Genomic DNA, 22,640 nt, shown 5'->3' with positions numbered 1-22,640 from the left:
TGCTCGTGTGTTTTTAATAACTTTCAGCCTGTGTCAATGACTGTGCTGACAGGAATAGTTAGGCATCTAAAACCCTCTTCCTGTCCCACTGACCCGGTCCCCCCTCACTTTTTTAAGAAGGTTTGGGACACCATTGGCTCTTTTGTCAGAGAAATTATTAATAGTAGTCTATCTTGTGGAATTGTGCCTTCCTTTTGTAAAAAAGCTATTGTGGAGTCACTGATCAAAAAACCGGGTTTGGATCCCACGGCTTTTTCAAATTATCGACCTATCTCTAAGTTACCGCTTGTGTCGAAAATTTTAGAGAAATGCATCTTTGCACAGTTGCAGCCTGTGCAACGGCACATTGGATCCATTTCAATCAGGGTACAAGGCATTTCACAGCACTGAGTCTGCACTTTTAAAGGTTTTTAATGATCTCCTTTTAACAACTGATTCTGGCAGTTCATCCATTTTATTGCTTTTAGACCTCACTGCAGTTTTTGACACAGTTGACCATGCAATTCTTTTAGATCGCCTGAGAGACTGTGGGTGTCAGGGGGACTGTTCTGGAGTGGTTTAGGTCATACCTGTCGGAGAGGTCTTTCTCAATCAGGCTGGGGGACTCCACCTCGTCTTCAGCCCCTCTTCATTGTGGAGTCCCCCAGGGTTCTATCCTGGGACCCATCCTTTTTGCTTTTTATCTCCTCCCACTCAGAGAGATTTTTAAAAAACATGACTTGGCCTACCATTTTTATGCTGATGATTGTCAAATCTACATGCCTATCGCTAAAAACAGCCTTTGCCCCCTGACACCCCTACTCGACTGTCTGTGTGACGTCAGGGCTTGGTTGTCGCAGAATTTTTTGAAACTTAATGAGGGCAAGACAGAGGTTATGTTGTTTGGAAGTACCCTCGTTGACTTGGGACCTCTTAAGGATTTTGTACGTTCCAAGGTCACCAGCCTTGGCATCATGATAGACAGCGATTTTAAATTTGATAAACAAATCAATGGTGTTTTGAAATCGTGCATTTATCATCTTTTATCAAAGGTAAAACCTTTTTATCTTTCAACCTTTTTGAACAAGTTGTGCACTCTTTTATTTCAAGTCGTCTGGACTACTGTAACGCACTTTATTTCGGCATTAGCCAACGGGCTCTTTCCCGTTTGCAGTTAGTCCAGAATGCTGCAGTGTGACTTTTAACAGGAGCCTGGAAGCATGATCACATAACTCCAGTTCTTGCATCTTTGCACTGGCTTCCTATTAATTTTAGAATTGATTTTTAAGATTTTATTGTTTGTTTTTAAAGCTTTGAATGGAATGGCCCCTCAATACATCACTGACCTCCTACAAATTTACTCTCCGGCGCATGCTCTGAGGTCTGAGGGCCATTTCCAGCTAGTGGTACCCAAGACGAGACTTAAAACCAGGGGGGACAGGGCTTTCTCCATGGCTGGCCCCAGACTTTGGAATGCTCTGCCCCTCCATGTCCAAACAGCCCCCACAGTGGAGTGTTTTAAGTCTCGTCTGAAGACCCACTTTTATTCTCTGGTTTTTAACACTGAGTGAGTTGTGTGGTCCTCTGTTTTATTGGTTTTGTTTTTATTTTGGTAGATTGTAGTGGTTTTATCTTTTGTATGCTGTATGTATTTATTTATTTATCTTGCACATTTTAGTTAATTTTATTGTTAATTTTCTTATTTTAAATTTTTGACTACTGGGGTTTTATCTATCGTGATTCTATTGTATGTGCAGCACTTTGGAACATTTTTGTTGTTAAATTTGCTATATAAATAAAGTGGATTGGATTAAAATGGGGTGTGGTCAGGCACAAAGATATCACGATTGTACTATATAGCACCAAAAACGTGGTCTGAAGGCGAGTGCGGTTTTTCTGCTGTTTACAGTGGGGGAAAATAAGTACTGAACATATCACAATTTTTATCAGTAAATATCTATAAATATCTCTGTGTGCAAGGATGTGGTTCACATATCTTTCCACCTGTTTGTCAGATGAACCTCAGCTTTGGGATATGGCTTGTGCTTGGCATGATGATGTGCATCCTTTATTATGAAAACTTTTGGGATCAAACCTTCATTTTGACATTAAACGTTTATTTTGACATTGTAACATTAGTACTTCCAAGATGGCGCCCTCTGTGGTGTCTCTGTCCTGCAAAACCGGTGTTTGTGTAGAGACACCACAGAGGGCGCCATCTTGGAAGTACTAATATATATATATATATATATATATATATATATACACACACACTCAACAAAAATATAAACGCAACACTTTTGGTTTTGCTCCCATTTTGTATGAGATGAACTCAAAGATCTAAAATTTTTTCCACATACACAATATCACCATTTCCCTCAAATACTGTTCACAAACCAGTCTAAATCTGTGATAGTGAGCACTTCTCCTTTGCTGAGATAATCCATCCCACCTCACAGGTGTGCCATATCAAGATGCTGATTAGACACCATGATTAGTGCACAGGTGTGCCTTAGACTGCCCACAATAAAAGGCCACTCTGAAAGGTGCAGTTTTATCACACAGCACAATGCCACAGATGTAGCAAGATTTGAGGGAGCGTGCAATTGGCATGCTGACAGCAGGAATGTCAACCAGAGCTGTTGCTCGTGTATTGAATGTTCATTTCTCTACCATAAGCTGTCTCCAAAGGCGTTTCAGAGAATTTGGCAGTACATCCAACCAGCCTCACAACCACAGACCACGTGTAACCACACCAGCCCAGGACCTCCACATCCAGCATGTTCACCTCCAAGATCGTCTGAGACCAGTCACTCGGACAGCTGCTGAAACAATCCGTTTGCATAACCAAAGAATTTCTGCACAAACTGTCAGAAACCGTCTCAGGGAAGCTCATCTGCATGCTCGGCGTCCTCATCGGGGTCTCGACCTGACTCCAGTTCGTCGTCGTAACCGACTTGAGTGGGCAAATGCTCACATTCGCTGGCGTTTGGCACGTTGGAGAGGTGTTCTCTTCACGGATGAATCCCGGTTCACACTGTCCAGGGCAGATGGCAGACAGCGTGTGGTGTCGTGTGGGTGAGCGGTTTTCTGATGTCAATGTTGTGGATCGAGTGGCCCATGCTGGCGGTGGGGTTATGGTATGGGCAGGCGTCTGTTATGGACGAAGAACACAGGTGCATTTTATTGATGGCATTTTGAATGCACAGAGATACCGTGACGAGATCCTGAGGCCCGGGTCCGCGTGTCGGGACGCAGCTGTGTTGATAACCATTTGTAAAATCCAGGCGGCTTTTGATGGCTTTCAGTGGAGTGAGTATATGAGAAATTGTTTAACAGCTGGACATGTTCCAACTTGTCCTTAAGGCTTCCAACAGAGGTGTTTTTCCTGTGGCGGAGCGTCGCAGCGGCTGCGAGCCGACGCTGCAATCCGCCCTCGCGTCTTTCATTAAAAAAATCTTTAACAGTGGAATATCCGGATAAAATGCTGAAACCGACTTCTTCTGAAACTTCTCTGTTCTCTCACGACGTCCTGGATCAATAGAGCCTGAAATGTGGAGGTTTTCAGCTTGAAACAGGCTGACGACGGGGCCTGGGAGCACTGCGCGACGTCTCGCACCGCAGGAAGTCCTTAAAGCGACAGTATCACCTCAAAATCTCTCATCAGCCGTTAAAATTTTCACCGAAAACCAGCTTAATTTTTCGAACCGTGTCCACTTCGATGTGCCTCACAGGTTTAGAAAAAATTTTGATCAAACAAAGCGCCAGTCTCTCGGCAACTTCTCAGACAAAGGAATTCCGATGAGGGGCTGGACGACTCCTCCCACAAGGAGTGCTCACAGGCGAATGACGTCACCGACAGGCGTGGAAAAACTCACGCATGCGCATGAGGGTTCAAGCATGTCTGACGTAAAAACATATGAATGAAATCCATATAGATTTTGAAAAAAATAAAAAGGACCTATACTTTATTGACAGACCTCGTATATAAGGGGTGGGTGTTTATAAGGTTTGCTTCTGCTCACCCCCTTTAGGTCACACATGTCACTGTGGAATTGTCTTGTGTATCAGGGTTTTTTTTTTGTTTTTATTGTTGAGTCTGTGTGCCAAATTCATTCATTCATTCATACTGATACAGAGATGAACAAAAAAGCTTTAAATAAAATGTCTCTCTGGAAGAACTTCTCTTTAATTTTTAATGCATTATACAAAAATAACAGTAATGATCGCAACATTTTTTTTTGCTGCTTTCACTTGTTTGTGCAATTTTACAGCTAAAATAATAAATACCCACAAATAAAAGAACAACAAAACAAAAAAACCTAAAACCATCACAACTTGCATTGCAGCATTTTAGAAAAGCTGCCACAATATCATAAAATTCCAAGTCAGCATTGCAGCAGCCTAATATAAAATGAAAAATAATAGTAATAATAATAATAATAATGAATTAATCTCGGTATGTCCTGCATCAGTTTCCATGAGTCGATGTCAGTGCTGGATAACTACATTACCAGAGAGAAACAGTAAGCCTTAAATTCCTAGCCTTCAAAACTTAGTATAGTTAATTGTTGCTGCTCATATTATATAAAATGTGTACTGTCTATATATAGACACAACTATTGCATGTGTCAGAGCAGTGTTCACATTGTCTTGACAACCAATAATTGGACATACAGGCATCCCCATTCTATGGATGGATTGAGATTCATCCAACCTGCTCAGACACACACACACACACACACACACACACACAAAATCAGTTTTATATTTTAGCTATCAGCTGCCTTGCTCTCCAAATATTGGTTCAGCATCGTTCATTGAAAAACCCATATCGGTCGAACACTATTTATTGATCAAATTTGTCTTCTTATATTACCCTACTTTTGTTACCCCCAAAATACAGTAAATCTATTTCTCACACCAAAACAGTTCAGCCACATGAATAAAGGTGTATTTTCAACTGAAGGATTTTCTAAAAATGCATTTCATTTCGGCATATCTGCAATCAGTTTTCACATGTACAGAAAGTTGAGGTTGTTGTGAACATTTTAACATGCAGTACATGGGTATTATGCTCAAACAGACAAAAAAAAAAAAAAAACTAACGGACATTTAAAGGGGAATTACTAGACCTTGGAGGGTTCAATACAACGAGTCAAGTCATTTTGCAGTTCAAATGTGTCTTGTTTTTCATGTGAAGTTCAGGCATTCATGTCAAGGCTGGTGATGGTTTGATGCAAGAAACAGCAGGAGACCAATGCAAACTCGCAGACATGGTTGATTGTGGAGGATAAATAGCTTTATCTGATGACCAGGCAGTGGGTTTGGTATACATGAAGTCAGACATACAGGCAGAGGTATCAGACATGGAACAGGCAGGGTTGTGTCCAAGAAACGAGCAGGGTTCATACCAACGGCGTCAAGGAGTATAGCAGGCAGAGCAAAGGCAGAGTAAAAAAAACAAAACAGGAAGAGATCAGGGCTATGGCGAGGTGGAGGACAGAGTACACAAGCAAGGTCAAAAATACTAGAGTGCAAACTGGACAAGACGAGAGGCGAGAAAGTGATCAAAGTCAACAATCAGGCAGTGAGGGTTTTAAAGAGGAGCAAACTAATCAGGTTGATGTGAAGCAGGTGTGTGGAAAGTTCAGGCAAGAGGTGTGGTGAAGTGAACAAAGAAGAGAGAAGAAAGGCAAGAGAGTGCAAGAGGGCAAAACAAAGCGGTGCAAAACAAGAGAAGAGAGTGACAGAAAAACTGTGAGAAACATGATGTGTTCAAAAAAATTAATGTGAGCAAACCAAAAGGGGAAAAACTAAGAACTACCGTAACATGAGGAAAACCAGGAAACTACTGCTTAAAACTAAAACTGGAATGGAACTGGTCCAATAAAAATGGCAGAACAAACTATGGAATGAACAAAAAACAAAACAGGTGACTGAATAATACAATAAACAACAAATGGAAATTAAACTGATAAGCAACATCAAAGATAAATAATAACAAAAACCTGTGACCGAGCATATACAATAAATGTGATAAACAAAACAAAACTAAAGAAACATAAAGGGCCATGACAAAACAAATACAAAAACGAACTATAGAATAAATAAATGCGAAACAAAATGATAAGATAAAGAATGGAACCAGTGACTACCTAGAAAGCAAAGCAAAGCATTAAACAGAACCACACTGAGATTTACAAGAGAAAGAATAAACAAATGAAAACAAAACTATAAAACAATAAAGGACATAGTGCCAAAATCAGGACCTAAACCCTGAGCCGGGGCCAAGCATGACAATTCATTTAAAATATAAGTCAAGTCAAGTCAAGTGTTTTTTTATTGTCATTTCAACTGAGTACAGTACATAGTGAGACGAAACAACGTTCCTCCAGGACCAAGGTGCTAATAATATCCAATAAATACACAGGACCACATTAGCGGGGAGGAGGTGGTGCAGGAAGTAAATTTTTAAACACTTATTTTTAGCAGCAGCTTTTCAGTTTTGTTATTGTCTTTGTAGGTGAGGTGTGTGTGTGTTCAATCAGTCAATGAGATGTGTGCAATTATCAGACCAGACTCTGGCTGTTCAGGAGTCTGATGGCTTATGGGAAGAGTTCAGGAGTCTGATGGCTTGTGAGAAGAAGCTGTTACACAGTCTGGATGTGTGGGCCCGGATGCTGCGCTACCTTTTTTCAGATGGTAGGAGGGTGAAGAGAGTGTGTGAGGGGTGTGTGTGGTCATCCACAATGCTGATTGCCTTGCGGATGCAGCGTGTGGTGTAAATGTCCGTGATGGTGGAGAGAGACACACCAATGATCTTCTCAGCCGTTCTCACAATCCGCTGCAGGGACTTGTGATCCGATGTGGTGCAGTTCCCAAACCAGGCAGTAATACAGCTGCTCAGGATGCTCTCAATGGTTCCTCTGTAGAATGTAGTGAGGATGGGGGATGGTAGATGTGCCTTCTTCAGGCTCCGCAGGAAGTAGAGGCGCTGATGGGCTTTTTTGGTTATGGTGCCGATGTTGAAGGACCAGGTGAGATCCTCTGCCAGGTGAACTCCAAGGAACTTGGTGCTCTTGACGATCTCCACAGCAGAGCCGTCAATGTGGAGTGGTGGGTGATCACGCTTGGTCTTCCTGAAGTCAGCAACCATCTCTTTGGTCTTATCTACATTCAGAGACAGGTTGTTGGTTCTACACCAGTCCACTAACCATTGTACTTCCTCTCTGTATGCTGACTTGTCGTTCTTACTGATGAGGCCCACCACAGTCGTGTCGTCAGCGAACTTTATGATGTGGTTCAAGCTGTGCATTGCTGCACAGTCGTGAGTCAGTAGAGTGAACAGCAGTGGACTGAGCACACAGCCTTGGGGAGCCCCAGTGCTCAGTGTGGTGGTGTTGGAGGTGTTTTTTCCAATCCGGACCGACTGGGGTCTCCCAGTCAGAAAGTCCAGGATCCAGTTACAGAGGGAAATATTCAGTCCCAGTGCGGTCAGCTTCCCAATCAGTTTCTGAGGGATAATTGTGTTGAATGCTGAACTGAAGTCTATGAACAGCATTCGGGCATAAGTGTCTTTATTTTCCAGGTGAGTAAGTGCCAGGTGCAGAGTGATGGATATGGCATCGTCCGTTGAGCCGTTGGGATGATACGCAAACTGCAGGGGGTCCAATGAAGGAGGCAGCAGGGTCTTGATGTGCCTCTTGACAAGCCTCTCGAAGCACTTCATAATAATGGGTGTGAGTGCTACGGGACGGTAGTCATTGAGGCAGGACACTGAAGACTTCTTTGGCACCGGTATGATGGTGGTTTCTTTTAGACGGTGGCGCTGTCCAGGGAGGTGTTGAAGATGTCTGTGAAGACATCTGTCAGCTGGTCCGCGCACTCCCTGAGCACTTTACAGTGAAGATGACCTTCACTGATTGTCCCTAAAGCATTGTCTTAAAGAAAATTAATTGAAAGAGGCACACAGTGTGTTGTTGTCAGTGTTTGAACATTTTGTATTATGTTTACTCTGTTCTGTTTAGTTAGGTTTGTTTGATTCATGCTGTTTGTGATTTCTATTGCTGGGTTTTCCTGCTTGGGCTTTGTCTTTCCCCATCTCTCTTGTCTGCCTCTCTTTGTTCTTGGTGGTGGGCAGTTCACACCGTTTGGCCACACCCCTATTCTGGCTTTCCACACACCTGTTCCTAATCTGTAGCTCATCACCAGGGTGTATATAAGTTTCACTGGTTGCACTGTTTCCTTGCCAGATTGCTGTGCCTTTGCGTCCAGCTCTGTTCCTGGTTCATGGTGGTTTCCTCACCATGCCTGCTTCCTAGTTTTTTTTGATTGACTGCCTGTTTTTGACCACGCCTTCTTGCCTGATGTTCATGATTTGTTAGCTGATTTTTGACTGCCTTTCTGTGTACTGGTGTTGCAGACCGAACGGTCCCCCATAAAAATCGGTCCACCCTGCTTTCACTGCGTGTGTGTCATTAGCTGCGGTTCACTGATCATCACCTCTTTCTGCTTCAAACTTCACTCCAGTCATCATCTATCTCAGCAACAAATATCTGAAGCTTTTGTACAACAATCATTTCCACATAAATTCAGCATTATTTCATCATAAAAAATGGAGGGAGCGATCACAGCACCGCGGCTACACAAACTGCTAGCTGATGTGTTCACTGCGTTTCGGTCATTTCAAAGTGTTAGTTTTGCTTCGGTTCTGCTTAAAATGGCCTCGTTTGTGCTTAAAAGTGACTTTAGAATGATTTAAGAGGTTTTACCTTGTCGTCTGATGGTTACTAATCACATGAATCCATTTGTTTGCGTCGGGTGAAGAGACTCTGTCTCAGAGTTTGGAAATGACACGTGCAGTGGAGGCAGGGTGGACCAATTTTTAGGGGCGGACCGTTTGGTCTGCAACACTGGACCCAGCATATTCCACAAGTAAACCATCTTAAAATTCAGAGCTGTGAGTTTGTGTCCAGACGTCTCTGTGTACCAAGCCTGATAGTTGTTGTTTCCTGAAGCAGCAGGTTTTGTCATTTTATGTCCACTACACCCAAAATGCACCTTTGTTGTTCATTCATTCAATCTTTTTGTAAACTGGATTATTCCAATTAAGGGTCAGTGGGGGAGGGAGGAGCTACCTGTCCCAGCGGTCAGGTCATTGGGGAAGAGGCAGGCATGCACCCTGGGTGCACATCAGTCTAACACAGGGCCACATACACACCTACAGTCAATTTGGAGTCACCAATCCACCGGACCTGCATGGTTTCGGAAGTGGGAGGAAGCCAGAGCACCCAGAGGGAACCCACCAAAACACAGGGAGGAACATGCAAACTCCACACAGAAAAGACTAGTTTCTATTCAAACCAAGGACCTTCTCACTGTGAAGCGAGAGCTCTAATCATGGAGCCACCTTGCAGCCAATTATTGTTTTTCATTTCACAAGTGACTATCTGTTGTTTTTGTTGAATTACTGATCTAATAAGCTGAAGCCGAGCAGTGACGAGGAACTGTGCTTTCTGTGTGTGTGTGTGTGTGTGTGTGTGTGTGTGTGTGTGTGTGTGTGTGTGTGTGTGTGTGTGTGTGTGTGTGTGTGTGTGTGTGTGTGTGTGTGTGTGTGTGTGTAATGAGGTTGGTGGGATCTTTGATCGGCACTAATGAGCCAAAATGACTGCACACAGGTGCAGACAGCTGTCAGCTGTTTCATACCACATCAGTACCACAGAAAATACATTTTCATCACACAAACAGAATAATAGAAAACAAATAAAAGCTCATGTTACGTCTTTTTTTGTGAATCTACATCAAAATGTCCAAATACATAAAGGACAGATGTGGAATACAGTCATACGTCTCTGTACCATTTTCACTCCATGTGTGTAAATAAAGATATTCTAGTTAACAATATGTCCCAGACTGTCAACACGGAACAAAGTGAGATTTGGAATAACAAGACAGAGTGGAAATAGCAAACAGAATTCATTGAGAATTAAAAACAAACAAAAAACAACCTCCCGCCACTCCAACACACACACACAAAACTAAAATTTACAAAGTTAACACAATATTCTATATATGGCACAACCATAGACTGCATAGAGTGGACAAACCCTCCATGATGTCATCCACAGGTTTTGAGGCTCAAATGTGGTGATTCCAAATGTCGCCATCTTGGCAGTGCCTGACTTGACTCCGCCTCACTCTGAGCCAACCCATAAATGGGTAAAGGGCTGGAGAAAGACTGGCATGTCCCGGGCATGTCAAATGAAGTCCAAACACGCCAACCTATCTTGATGTTGCTAAACTAGGTAGGGGTAGGGCTAAGGGCCACATTCGGACTAGGTCACCTGAATGTGGATAATGGATAATTGATTGAGTATTTTTATGATGACTGGGTGGTGGTGGTGATGTCATGGGTGGCTTGAATGCATGTATTAACTCATTGAGTGCCAGCCATTTTCAAAGTTCAGAACATCCCAGTGCCAGGATTTCTTCAGCATTTGAGTGTTTTTTTCAAGACCCATAGAAAATTGGGTTCTATGTCCATGTCAACAACAAACATACCACAAGAAAAGAAAAGAAATTGGCTCAATGACGCGTCTTTGGCACTGGGCGTTACTATCAGAAAAGACGCGTTATAGAGTCAGTGGCATCGAGTGAGTTAAGAACTACAACCAGCATATTGTTTCTAATACCATACTACTATCACTGTAGTTAATGTCACCAAGGTATTGATACCTACTAATTACAGCTAACAGCACTAACATGCAAATTAAATAATACTAAAATTTCACTCAACAGAAATACTGGAGCACAGACTTCATAGATGGTCTGTTAGTACAATTAGCCACACGGCAAGCTACGTATATCAGACATTTGGAATAAAATGTGCAGAAAAGACAAACACAGTTGAGTCCACAGCAGTTAGCGACCACTCCTAGTGACGTGGCACACTGTCATTCAGTGTGACCACACCCATAACTGTTCATAACTTTATGGCTTAAAATAGCTTAAATGGAGTTATATAAAAATTCACCCTTGTACACTAGAGGCCAAACCAGCAGTTGGACCAGACTGTAATCTGTAACGCCTGTGTTTTTGTTATGTTCGTCTCTGCTGTGAAGTTGGGCATTTAACATGGGATTCTATGGGTCGGAACTCACTTTTGAAACCAGCCTCAAGTGGCCATTCAAGGAGGTAGGTACTGATGCTTCAGAGTTTGTTTTATATTTCAGCACCAGCGACTGGAACTTGGGCACAACCGATACACATATTGTGAAAGAATGCAAAATGACAAAAGAATCATTATTTCATGTGTTTAAAAGGAAATATATACACTTATTCAAACAGTACACAGCAAAGCAGTATTCCATGGAGAAAGACCCCCCCCCCCCTCATATTTTACGTCTTCTTTGTGTTATTTTTCATGTGACACATTTGCCATGGCATCCTGATCAAAGCTGCGGATTCTGTTTTTGATGTGGCTTAATTTAGCTTTCAGGTAGGCACGCCGTTCTTGTTTCTCTCTGAAGGCCGGATCCTGCATAAACAAAATTACATTCATAGATTATTTCAGGTTTTTTGTCTTCTTCTGCTTGTCTGAACCCAAATGCAGCGATATTACACCGTTCTACCATCAGAGAAGAACGAGAAGAGAAGAGCCCAGCTCCCCATGCAAAATTCTGTCGATGCACGAGCATGGCCAATGTCAAGTACATTGGAATGCCAATTTCAATAAAATGTTTAATTTCATCACAAATAATAAATATATCGCAAATAACTCACCTGATTGCATCCATTTTTTTTTTTTTGCCCTTTTCTCATTCTTTAAATGCATTATGTGCAATTTAATTCAATTTCATGTGAGCATTTAACTAACTTTCTTCAAAAAAAGGGGGTGGGCATGTATCGACGTATTGTTCTGCCCCTTCGATGGGGAAATACGGTAAATTATAATTACAAAACTGGTGTAACATTTGCATCAGTGAACAAATTTAATAAAAAAGCGAATATTCCTATGATGAATGTGATGCACACGGGGATTAAATATTCAACATCCTTAGATGATTTTTGCAGGTATTTCACACTCACGTTCTTCTTCTGCTGATACGTCATCAAAATGCGTTGAATCCTGTCTTGATCCTAAACAGAGCGACAGCTCGATTAGGTTTTGAAAAACTGAGCACTGGTCGTGTTTGAGGTGGAATTCTACACTGACCTCGTGGTGTTTTCCCTCTCTGAGTAGTCGGGCCATCATAGCATCCAGTTGTGTGAATTTGCTGAGCGAGGCATTGATGTCAGCGTGCAGGTCCTTGTATTCCTGATACTGGTCATTAAACACGGCTCGGTACTTTTCTCTTTCCTCCGCACAGCTGATCTCTGGGTACTTTCTGTAGTAACGGAAGATTGTGAGCACAAAGTGTGACAACAATCATGAAGTCACTGTGATTACAGACTCACATGATGTAGTCTGGCACCACGTGGACTTTGGGGGTAAAGCCTGTCCTTGCACCGACAAGACTCTTGTTGGCTCCAGGAACACGTGGCTGCTGATTCACTGGATTTTCACTCAGAAACCCATCTTTCTCATCAGTAAATGCAATCTGCTTTAGGTTTTGGGGTTTTAGTGGGATGGACTGAGGAGACTCATCTTGAGACTAAAGATAGAGAGAGCGATCACACTGAGAAACAGCAAATAATATTTATGAGTGACTGTGTGATTACTGCCTTTTTTTCTCAGCCCACTAGATGGTGCTCTCTTTTTTTAAGAAAAAAGGTTTGGTGGCACCAGAGCCAATATTTGTAGCTAAATGGTTCCTGTTGAACCTTGCCTAAATCATTTATTTTTGTTAAATTCCTTGAACTTTCATTAAAAGTCTTCATTACAAGTACATCTTGATCTTCATCTTAAGTCCACTGTGAAGGTGAACAGAGGCCATTTTTATGTATTTATTTTTAAAGGTTACTGTCCAAATACTTATGGCCTTTTGTTGTTCATTTATACATCTCAAGTATAACTGCTTCAGCGATCTATGAGGGTTTTTTTTCTGCCTTATTAAGTGTTTATATGCAAAATACTAAATCATGCCAAACCCTCTGGAACACATCAGTATGCAAATTACTCATCAAAACACTTTTTTCATGTCAAGGGTAAATAATGCAGAAAGATACAGTATAATAACCTGAAATATTTGAGATGTAGTTGAAGAACATAAAACAGGGACCACTGTACATGGCTTCCAGCACAGAAGCAAGATGAGGGGAGCCACGAAGCTCAATTCTGTATTCAATCACAACGCTGTCGTCAGGTGGAGGTCTTGGAAAATAAAGCAGTGCTGAGTTATGGTTTGGTGTATAAATAAAATGAATACTGATAGAATAACTCCATTAATGTCTATTCTGTCATTTGTGCAAAGTTAAGATACAACATATATCTTTTAATGTTGAATAATGCACTAATTCTGACGTTTTGTAACAAACACAGATTGCAAAGGATTCTGGGTAAAATGTGCCTCCGCTAACACTGATTGATTGACTCATTCGTTATGTAAACCAACACGTGAATGTGAGGTGTGTCATGTGTTGGTGTTTACAGATAAATGTGCTTTTGTAAAATATTCAATTTTTTTATTTGTAAAAAAAAAAAAGGCATTTTCAAAAAAAAAAAAAAAAAGCCAAGTTGTAATTAGATAACCATCTGATATAACCGGTGTCAAAATAAATAGAACACTGCCATGATCTACTGCTGCCAGATGTTCAGTACTTAAGCTGGGTTTACACTGTGTGAGTTTTGGCCCTTTTTTCAGCTGATTTTCATTCGTGTGAGAATTTTTTGGATCGCACAGAGTTTCAGGTTAATCACACGTCCTGCATTGTTTAGTATACATGGAGTAATGAGCTGCGTTTAACATCTCACGACCACCTCCTGATTGCCGAGCGTATGGTCAGATGAAAATCAAACCTGTTTGATATTCTGGTCGGCTGTCGTGAGGGTATCCCGCTGCTGAAGCGCTACAAGCGTCCAACCTCTCGCACTGTGCCTGTGCAAACACCGCAGACCTGTCTTGTAATCTTTTGGTTTTTTTTGTAACTTTAATGTCTCACATTGAGAGTTTTTGTAAAAAATAGAAGTAGCTCTCCTCTGTTTGTAGAGGGTAGAACTACACATCTGCTAAGAAACATTTATCAGGTTGGTGCTCAACTGATTTTAAATTTTATAAATGTTTGTAGCTGTTCAGCTTTGTTTACCACGTTAACGGTCTAAAAATTATCGAACAAACATTTATCGGAAGATAATTAGTCCGATAATGGTTTTTAAAGATATCTGAAAAGATAATCCGATAATGAAAACATTATCTTTGATAATTATCCATTATCGGATTATCGGAACTGTGCCCACCACTGGTGAACAGACAGACAGACATGCCTCCATCGGCTTCACTAATGAAACATATGTAACGCACATATTGTGGTAAAACCCCATTCACCATCATTTTTTGTCAATAACTAATTCTGTTAAATCTAAAATATTCAGATATTGTTATTGCCATTGTACACAGCTCAGCTAATCAACTTACAGCTACTGTAATTAATGAAGCAATTTTTTTTACTAGAGGATTAGATGGACCAATTACTTCTCACTAAATTTAGTTCAGCTCATTAAAAGTTAGCTAACTTAATTTCTTAATTTTTAAAGTTTTTGAGGGGTGGGGGGCAAATAAAGCTTAATGGTCAGAAAATGCTAAACCCTCAAATCTGATGTTTGTTCCTGTTGGCTCTTATACATTAATCCAGCAACAAGGATCACATTGAGGAGATGGAGGTGCAGGAGGTCAAGCCAGAGTAAATGCATTCATTAGATTGTTAAAATGATCCGGTTTCTCAAATGTAATCAGAGCTATTGACTGCATACATATTGTAATAAGGTGCCATGACATGACATATTTGTTTTTGTTAACAGGGAACATTTTCATTTAATCAATCAATCTTCAAATCATATGTGAAGCATAAATGCATTGGGTTGAGGACTGGCCAGAGGCTGGGACGGTGTGCGATGGATGGCTGCTTGGTGGATAAATAGTTTGTGTAATTGCTCCTAATGATAACCAGCACAGGCACATTTGGGCATGTGCATGTTTAAATATGAGTTTTGTTGTTATTATTATTATGAATGTGTTTTCTTTGTCTTGATGGTGAAACTAGAGAGCTTCTTAACAGGCCCCGACTGTCACCCTGAGTTCAGTATTTGTCAATAAACACATGTGTAATGTTGTAAATGTCACACCCAGTGTCAGCTGCCGTACACCTAATATTTTTTTACTTCAGTGTGTATGCTGATTTGAGCCTCAGCATTTACACACATGGACACACTCATTTCATTTTTGTTTTACATTGCAGCGAGCTGCATGCGAGAATGGCCACCAAGCCACAACTTTCGTAGTTTTTGCACACTGCCTCTACAAGTGCTTTCATGCCTCATGACAAATCGGCCTGACTTCGTTGCAGTCACTAGTAATCAGTGGTGTCTCTGGGTGAAAACAAGACTTTTTTCGTGTGTGTGTGTGTTTTTTTTGTTTTTTTTTTTGTAAAGAGTAACGGCATGGCGCATAAAAAATGTATTGGAGTAGAAGTATGCAATTAAGGTCGGAAATGTAGTGAAGTAAAAGTGAAAGTAAGCTGAATTTAAAAACTCAAGTAAAGTACAAAGTCTCCCAAAACGTACTTAAGTACAGTAGTGAAGTATTTTTACTTCGTTACTATACAACACTGGGAATGTTTTCAGGGGGTTAGAGCCAAAAACACCCAAGCCAAAGCTAAATTCATATAATAAAAGTTAACAATTAGCAGTACTGTCATCTGAATCTTTTAGGGGCTCTTCATTACCATAGATAACTTTTCAGTTAGCGGATTAGTGGTGATCGAAATTAACTTTTAGGCTAGCAGTGCCCACCACCACAGATATAAGTTTCCAGCTTGGTTGTGAGTCCAGGGGCCTCATGTATCAACTCCGTGCAGAATCACATATTTCTTTTTCTCAGAGTTATAAAGCTGTGCATATGCGTGGTCCTGAATAAGAGATTTGAAAACTATTTGCTCCACATTTCTAACTGAAGTTTGAGTAGATCTTGTGAACTGTACCTTGTTATCAAAGTTTTGGGTTTCCCTGCGTGCAGCCTCATGCCTCCACATCTTCAGACAAACCACAAAGCTTATGAGATACATCACCATATTGATGAAGATGAAGGCCGTTCCAGCCATCTGACCCCCATCAACCCGACACAGGTTGGCCATGATGGGGTTAATGCCAACTGTCATGTAGCACAGCCCACCGCGGTTCAAGTCATTCAGGTAGACAATTCCTGCAGCCATGTAGAGCAAAAACACAGTCACGTTGACAAACGCTTCCGTCAGAGGCCACCAGGAGGAGTCCAGAAGGATCGTACGATAGTACATAGTCAGTCCCATCACTAAGAGAATTAACGTCAAGATCCAAGAGATGCCAGCCACAGCCAGGACAAACGGGGTCATTGGACCTCTGTAGCTGTACCCGGAAAGGCCCAGGCCATTGTTGTATATCCCATTATAGAGACCATATGTGTTGGACCACTCACTGTCCTTCTGGATGTAAGCAATGATGCAGGCAAACACCATCCCCCCAAACAACAGCTCAAGTCCGGCAAGGAGCCTCAGCAATCCTGGCCAGGATTTCAGATAGGAGTATTTCAGCTTATACACCTCTACCTTTTCTGCATAGTACTCTGCAGGGTGGATGCTGGTGAGCACAGATTCCTCTCGTGGGTCCTGGTAGAAGAGATCCTCAACGGAGTGCTTCCTTAATAAAGGATTATGGGAATTCTCAGTGGAGCTGGCCACCGACTCTTCCTTGGCATCCCAGTTTCTGTGGTCCAGTACGGGGCTCACAGGAGGACTCACTCTGGTCCCATTGGGAAGAATCTGGAGCTTGGTGATGCTGGTTTCACACTCATTTGTTCTGTTGGTGTCCTTGGTCCATTTGTTCTTAAGGCTTCCCCACGACTGAGGGATGAGGGATTTTAATAGGCCCTTCATGCGACCTTTGGTGTCTTTTCCTGCATTAGACGGCGCGCAGGACACGCGGCCTGTGGAGTCTGTGTCATTGTCTGTGATGTTATCAGGTGCCGGTGAGTGAGTCACCCACACGGGCAGCCGTACGTCGCTGATCGACTTCCTCTTCCCGGAGGAGTCACCGGAGTCACTGTCAGCCTTTTTGATATTCTTGCTCCAGCTCCTCATGCTTTGGGCTGTTTGGTGAAAAATATTTGCAGAGAGAGAGAAAGCATGGTAAAAAGGGATATATTATCATAAAAAAAAAAATACAGTTAGCATGTACGCATCAGAATTCATCCCACTGTGGGCATGAATTTACATACGTTTACTAAGAAGTTCAAACTCAGTTTTCTCCTACTGCACACAAGCAACAGTGGCCTCTGGTGGCCATCAGGATCCTGCGATCAACAACATGGCTTAACAAGCAACTTGATGGCCTGCTTGTATTATTATTATTATTTTTTTTCATAAAATGTCAACATGATCATAAAATAGTTGCTTCACTGGTCCTCACCTGTATCTATCAAAACCCAAAATTTCAGAATTGAATACTCAGTGGTATTTATGGTGTTACGTATGGAAATTTTGCAGACTGATTTATTGACTGACTGTTAATCCTGTGCATGCTCTGCTGCTCACATTCCAGAAGACTGCAGAAGATTACAAAAGATTATTTGGCATAATTGTGGTTTAACTGTGGAACCAGTCTGTGAGCACAGACTGGTGCAGCGAGTCATGACTACCGCCGCATTACGGAATTGCCTTGGGTTCTAGATGACAACCACCCAGGCAGACAGCCAGTTAACCCTCAAATCTCAAAAGTAACCATCTCGGGTCCACAACACTGAGGCACCTGCATGCCGGGGTCACCAACCGAAAGGTCCGTCTAAAAATCAGTCCCCCCGATGACGCGGTTCATGGATTAACACCTCATTTCTGCTTCAAACTGCACTCCAGTCATCATATGTCTCAGCGACAGATATCTGAAGCTTTTGTACAGCAATCATTTCCACATAAATTCAGCATTATTTCATCATAAAAGTGATCAGAGCACCACAGCTAAACAAGCTGCTAGCTGATGCGTTCACTGCGCGTCAACATTTCAAAGTGTCATGGAATTTCGCTGGGTTTCTGCTTAAAACAGCCTAGTTAGAATGATTTAAGATGTTTTACTTTCATTACTGATGGTTAATAATCCCACTAATCCATTTAATTGCTTTGGCAGTAGAGACTCCGTCTCAGATGTGCTGCCGTGCCCCGAAATGACGCATGCACAGATGCAAAAGGCAGACCAATTTTGGTTGGGAATGGTACCCCCCCCCCGCCTTCACTGTGCATGCGTCATTCAAAAAACCAAAACAAAACAGCTGAGCACCATTATCGGAAAGTAGCATGCTCCCGGTTTTTGAACAAGACTTGAAACCAGTTGTCTCAGCTATAAAGCGACCTTGCAAATTACTTTAGTTTATGGTTAGGGTTAGGAAAAGACCTGGGACTGGGGTTTCATTTTTCTGAAATGTAGAAATTCAACAAAATTTAATTTAGTTTATTTATATAGTGCCAAATCACAATGTAAATCACCCTAAGGTGCTTCACAAGGGTAAGGTCTAAGTTTACCAACCCCCTGAGCAAGCACACTGGTAACAGTGATAAAGCCCCGTCACACATAGCAAGAATGTGTAGGTACCAGGCAGAAAGGCCAAAAATTGCCATAATCAGGTGCATTTGGGGGGGAAAGAGGTGTGATCAGTTGTGATTACCTCATTCACACCTGCACGATGGCATCCAAAGCGTATGTAGACAACAGGTAGATGACACAGACTGTTGTCAGATGGCCATAAAAGACTGCCAAATGTCCAAACGTCTGGATAGCAAACACGGGACAGGAGGGTGCGCTGTGTTCTTCCCTTTGCACAGTTCCTGGACATTGGAGTATAACATATGGACAGGACTCACGCCATATGTGTCAAGGCTGCGTCTGACGCATGGTGTAACTACTTGGCCCACTGCCAGCAAACTTTCATCAAAGGTGTCCAGTGGCACGTGCGCATACTTAGTGGCTCATACAGCCTTTATGAACACACACACACAGCTGAGTGACAATTCCAGCCCCGCATGGAATTGTCATCGCACTATTCACACCCACTGTACATGATGAATGTGTGCCTCATACATGTTATTACATAACATTTCTTTGCTCTCCCTGGCCGGGGTCCAGTGGAGGTGGACATCCGTGGCACAACATGCCGTCAGGCTTTGCTGTGACCGATTGATCTCAGAGCTCAATCAACCGTGATCAGATTGTTTCAGATGCCGTCAGAATATGTAGACTGCGATCAGATGATGCAAAAACTGCATATAGACCGCAGTCAGATGTGCTTCACATCTCAATGGCACCAAGAGTGTTTTGAACATGTGCAACACACTCGGGACAGCTGAGCGAATAGGACTAAATATGTGCCATCCGGTGATCTTCAGACTGCACCTCAGTATTTCCCAATTGTGGCCAGATGTGTCATTCTGACGCAATTCGGCCTCAATCGACATATGTGTGATAGGGATATAAATAAAAACTCCCTCAGGCGTTTTTATTTTATTTGGTAAATGGAATGTATTTATACAGCGCTCTACAATAATGCCTCACATTCACACACCAATGGTAGCATTCAAGGCACTCGCTACGCACTGGGACCAACTTAAGAACCTTGACCAAAGGCCCTTAGTGATTTTTCGGTGTGGCTGAGGTTTGACCTGAGGGTCCTTGGGTCTCAAGCTCAATGCTTCACCACTAGACCTTCAATTTATTTATTTATTTATTGGAAGAAGCCTTAATCACACCACATTCAGAGGACTGGCCATACTACCAATAACAAATTAACAAACAAGACAAACTACAAACAATTTTCAAACATACTAAACAGAGAAGATGCAGTGAATTACTCATAAAGTCCAGTGTTCGTACTAACCAATGGTCCAAATAATCAAGCAGGAAACATCATGGACCTGTGAAGTGGAACATAAATTAGGATCATCAGCATGTTTACAGTTATGGTTCCTTTAAAAAGGTTGGAATTTGGTCAATATTTCAGCATCTGGAACATGACTTTGTGCACTTCCAGAAATATTGAGTAGCACCAGAACTTAAAGTTCTGGAATCTGTCACATAATTCTCTAAGGCTAAAATATGTGCGTCTGTTAAAAATTAAACTCAAAAACCACATATAGTCATTTTTTCAGGCCACGTGTAAAACTACTTGAAGATATGCAGTAAGATTTTTCTAAGTAAATTGTAACTCTTAAGTGTGTTTGGGAAGCACATTTTGCCCCTTTGCGCACAATGGGGGAATTTGGTTGTCACCGAAAGCACGTGTCATGTTGATGCTTCAAGTCAGACACGTTGGACTTCAATAAACAGCTGCTAAAGTAATCTGAGTCCCAGTTGCTGTTATGATGACAACCAGCAGCATTACCTAACTAAGATGCTGTCACCATGGCAGACAAAACAAGCTCAATATTAAATGAAACCTTTTTCCACATTTCTGTAATACGCACATTCAGTTTGGATTTATCTTGTGCGCATGTACGTTTTGTTGTTTTTCTTTGCTGCCGTGCGCTTGATAGCACCTGCATGCAAACTCCTCGCGTGGAATGTTTTAATATATAAATAGGTAGATTAAGTTCATGTGGACTCACCATCAGCTTTGTCTTTATTCATGATTTGTATAATCCAGAGTCTGACTCACTGAGGTCCAGATGGAAGAGGACAAAGTGAGTTTTCTCAGCTGGACAGCAGTGCAGTGTTTTTCAGTTGCTGCAATGGTTTTTGAAAATTTTTTTGTTTTTCATAGCTGTCAGATATTTTCCAGCCATAGAAAGTCCAGTGAAAGGTAATAATTATCAGATGATGTAATTTTGCTGCCGATTTATCTGTGATCCGGCTGCATGAATGATGGAAAAATGCATGGAGCATGCTCACACAGAATATAAATCCAAACTGAAGAGTGTGGAAAAAGATGCATTTAATATTTAGCTCGTTTTGCCTGCCATGGTGACAGCTTGTTATGTTTGTGGTTGTTGTCATAACAGTAATCAGGGTGAAAATTACTCAGCAGCTGTTTAGTGAGAAGTGCAACTCCAACGCGTCTGATGTGATGTGTCAAAATGATACGTGATTTCTGCTCTAGCCGAGGAATTCAGCTCATGCTAATGTTAGCTCATTAGCACTGCATTATGTGACACCAATGAGTTGCCATGCTAATATTTGCCCAATAGCATTGCGCTGTGTGATGCTACTGACTTTTCAAGATATGTGGATGGTTAAATCCACAGTGAATCACAGTTTTAAGGTGCTTCCCTTGCTCAGGTCCTCAGTGACCACAAATATGTATTTTTTCAGTACATCACAAATCTTGTTGCTCCTAATGGAGTGACTTAGCTCATGCTAGCGCAAAGCTGATTATATGACATACAACCCAAAGTTTGGAAACAGTGCCACAACATAATGATGGCATTTATCATTTATGAACTGCAACCAGATTAATTATATAAAGGACCTTGGAACATGTTTCTTAGTAATTTCCCAATGACTGCTCAAAGGAAAGATTAAAGACACATTATCAGTTATTATTAGATTAGCCACATGTATTAGCTGTGATCATAATAAAGCATATTCTGTCTATCAACTCATATCTCTTAAATATAGTGACTGAAGAAACCTACTAAAATAGTTACCTGTTGTTATTTTGGAGATTTTCTATTCTTTATTATCCATAGGGATTGCGCTCATGTCAAATTTACATATTGTCTGTAAAATCCACAAGTTCACGTCCTCCTTAGGAGACCTTATGAAAAGATTCATGGTACCACAAGCAACTTTACAATCCATTATACAAAACTCTAAGATGCTTGGTATCATACCGATTTTACGTCACTGAAGAATGAGGCCCAAATTAACACCTTCAATGGCATGAACAAACATTTGTACAGAAAGTCCAGAATGTCAACGTCACAACTCAGGAGCTGTGTGACACTGTCCACCTTTAAGAGTTTCTGCACACAGACAGGAACTGGTTTCTCCTAAACCAAACAACCGTCAGAGCTCAACAGAGCACACAGAGGCTTGATCACTAACAGTGTTTAAATATAATGATGTGGTGACATGAAAATATTAACCTGCTTACCTGACTTCAGTGCAGTTTAGTTGTTTCTTGTGCTGAAGAAAACAGGACACTTGCTGTAAAATGTCCACAGTAACCAGCAGGCCCGCTCAGCTCCCTGTCAGCTCGTTCACTCGTACTTTGACCTTTGGGTGCGCACATTGTGTGTGACTGGCCTGATTGTGTGTGTGAGGGGAGTGAAAGTTTAAACATTAAACCCAAGCGGCCCTGCCTTAATCTGAGAGTGCAGACATTAAAACCTGAGGCGGTGAATGACAGTGTGGTACAGCAAAAACACATCGTAGTCGGACATCATTCATACGGTGCATCCGGAAAGTATTCACAGCGCTTCACTTTTTCCACATTTTGTTATGTTAACAGCCTTATTCCAAAGTGGAGTAAATTCTTTTTTTTTTTTTT

General features: G+C 41.6%; 1 protein-coding gene across 2 annotated transcripts; it reads right to left on the bottom strand.

The window, feature by feature from the left end:
• Positions 1-11,392: 11,392 nt before the first annotated feature.
• ocel1 (occludin/ELL domain containing 1) lies at positions 11,393-22,344 on the bottom strand. 2 transcript variants are annotated; one of them, XM_034182445.1, is made up of 6 exons: positions 22,245-22,344; positions 16,117-17,258; positions 12,439-12,635; positions 12,197-12,368; positions 12,070-12,120; positions 11,393-11,518 (listed from the first exon to the last, which is right to left on the bottom strand). In XM_034182445.1, the coding sequence occupies exons 2-6, from the start codon at positions 17,248-17,250 to the stop codon at positions 11,396-11,398; spliced, it is 1,677 nt and encodes a 558-aa protein (XP_034038336.1). In that variant the 5' UTR covers positions 17,251-17,258; positions 22,245-22,344; the 3' UTR covers positions 11,393-11,395. The 2 variants fall into 2 exon arrangements, with proteins under 2 accessions (XP_034038336.1, XP_034038337.1); XM_034182446.1 differs by lacking the exon at positions 22,245-22,344 and having other exon boundaries at positions 16,117-17,276.
• Between the last annotated feature and the right edge of the window lie 296 nt (positions 22,345-22,640).

Source organism: Thalassophryne amazonica, chromosome 12, assembly GCF_902500255.1.
Source record: "Thalassophryne amazonica chromosome 12, fThaAma1.1, whole genome shotgun sequence".
In the NCBI taxonomy this organism is placed as follows: domain Eukaryota; kingdom Metazoa; phylum Chordata; class Actinopteri; order Batrachoidiformes; family Batrachoididae; genus Thalassophryne; species Thalassophryne amazonica.
This window is presented reverse-complemented; position numbering and strand designations above follow the sequence as displayed.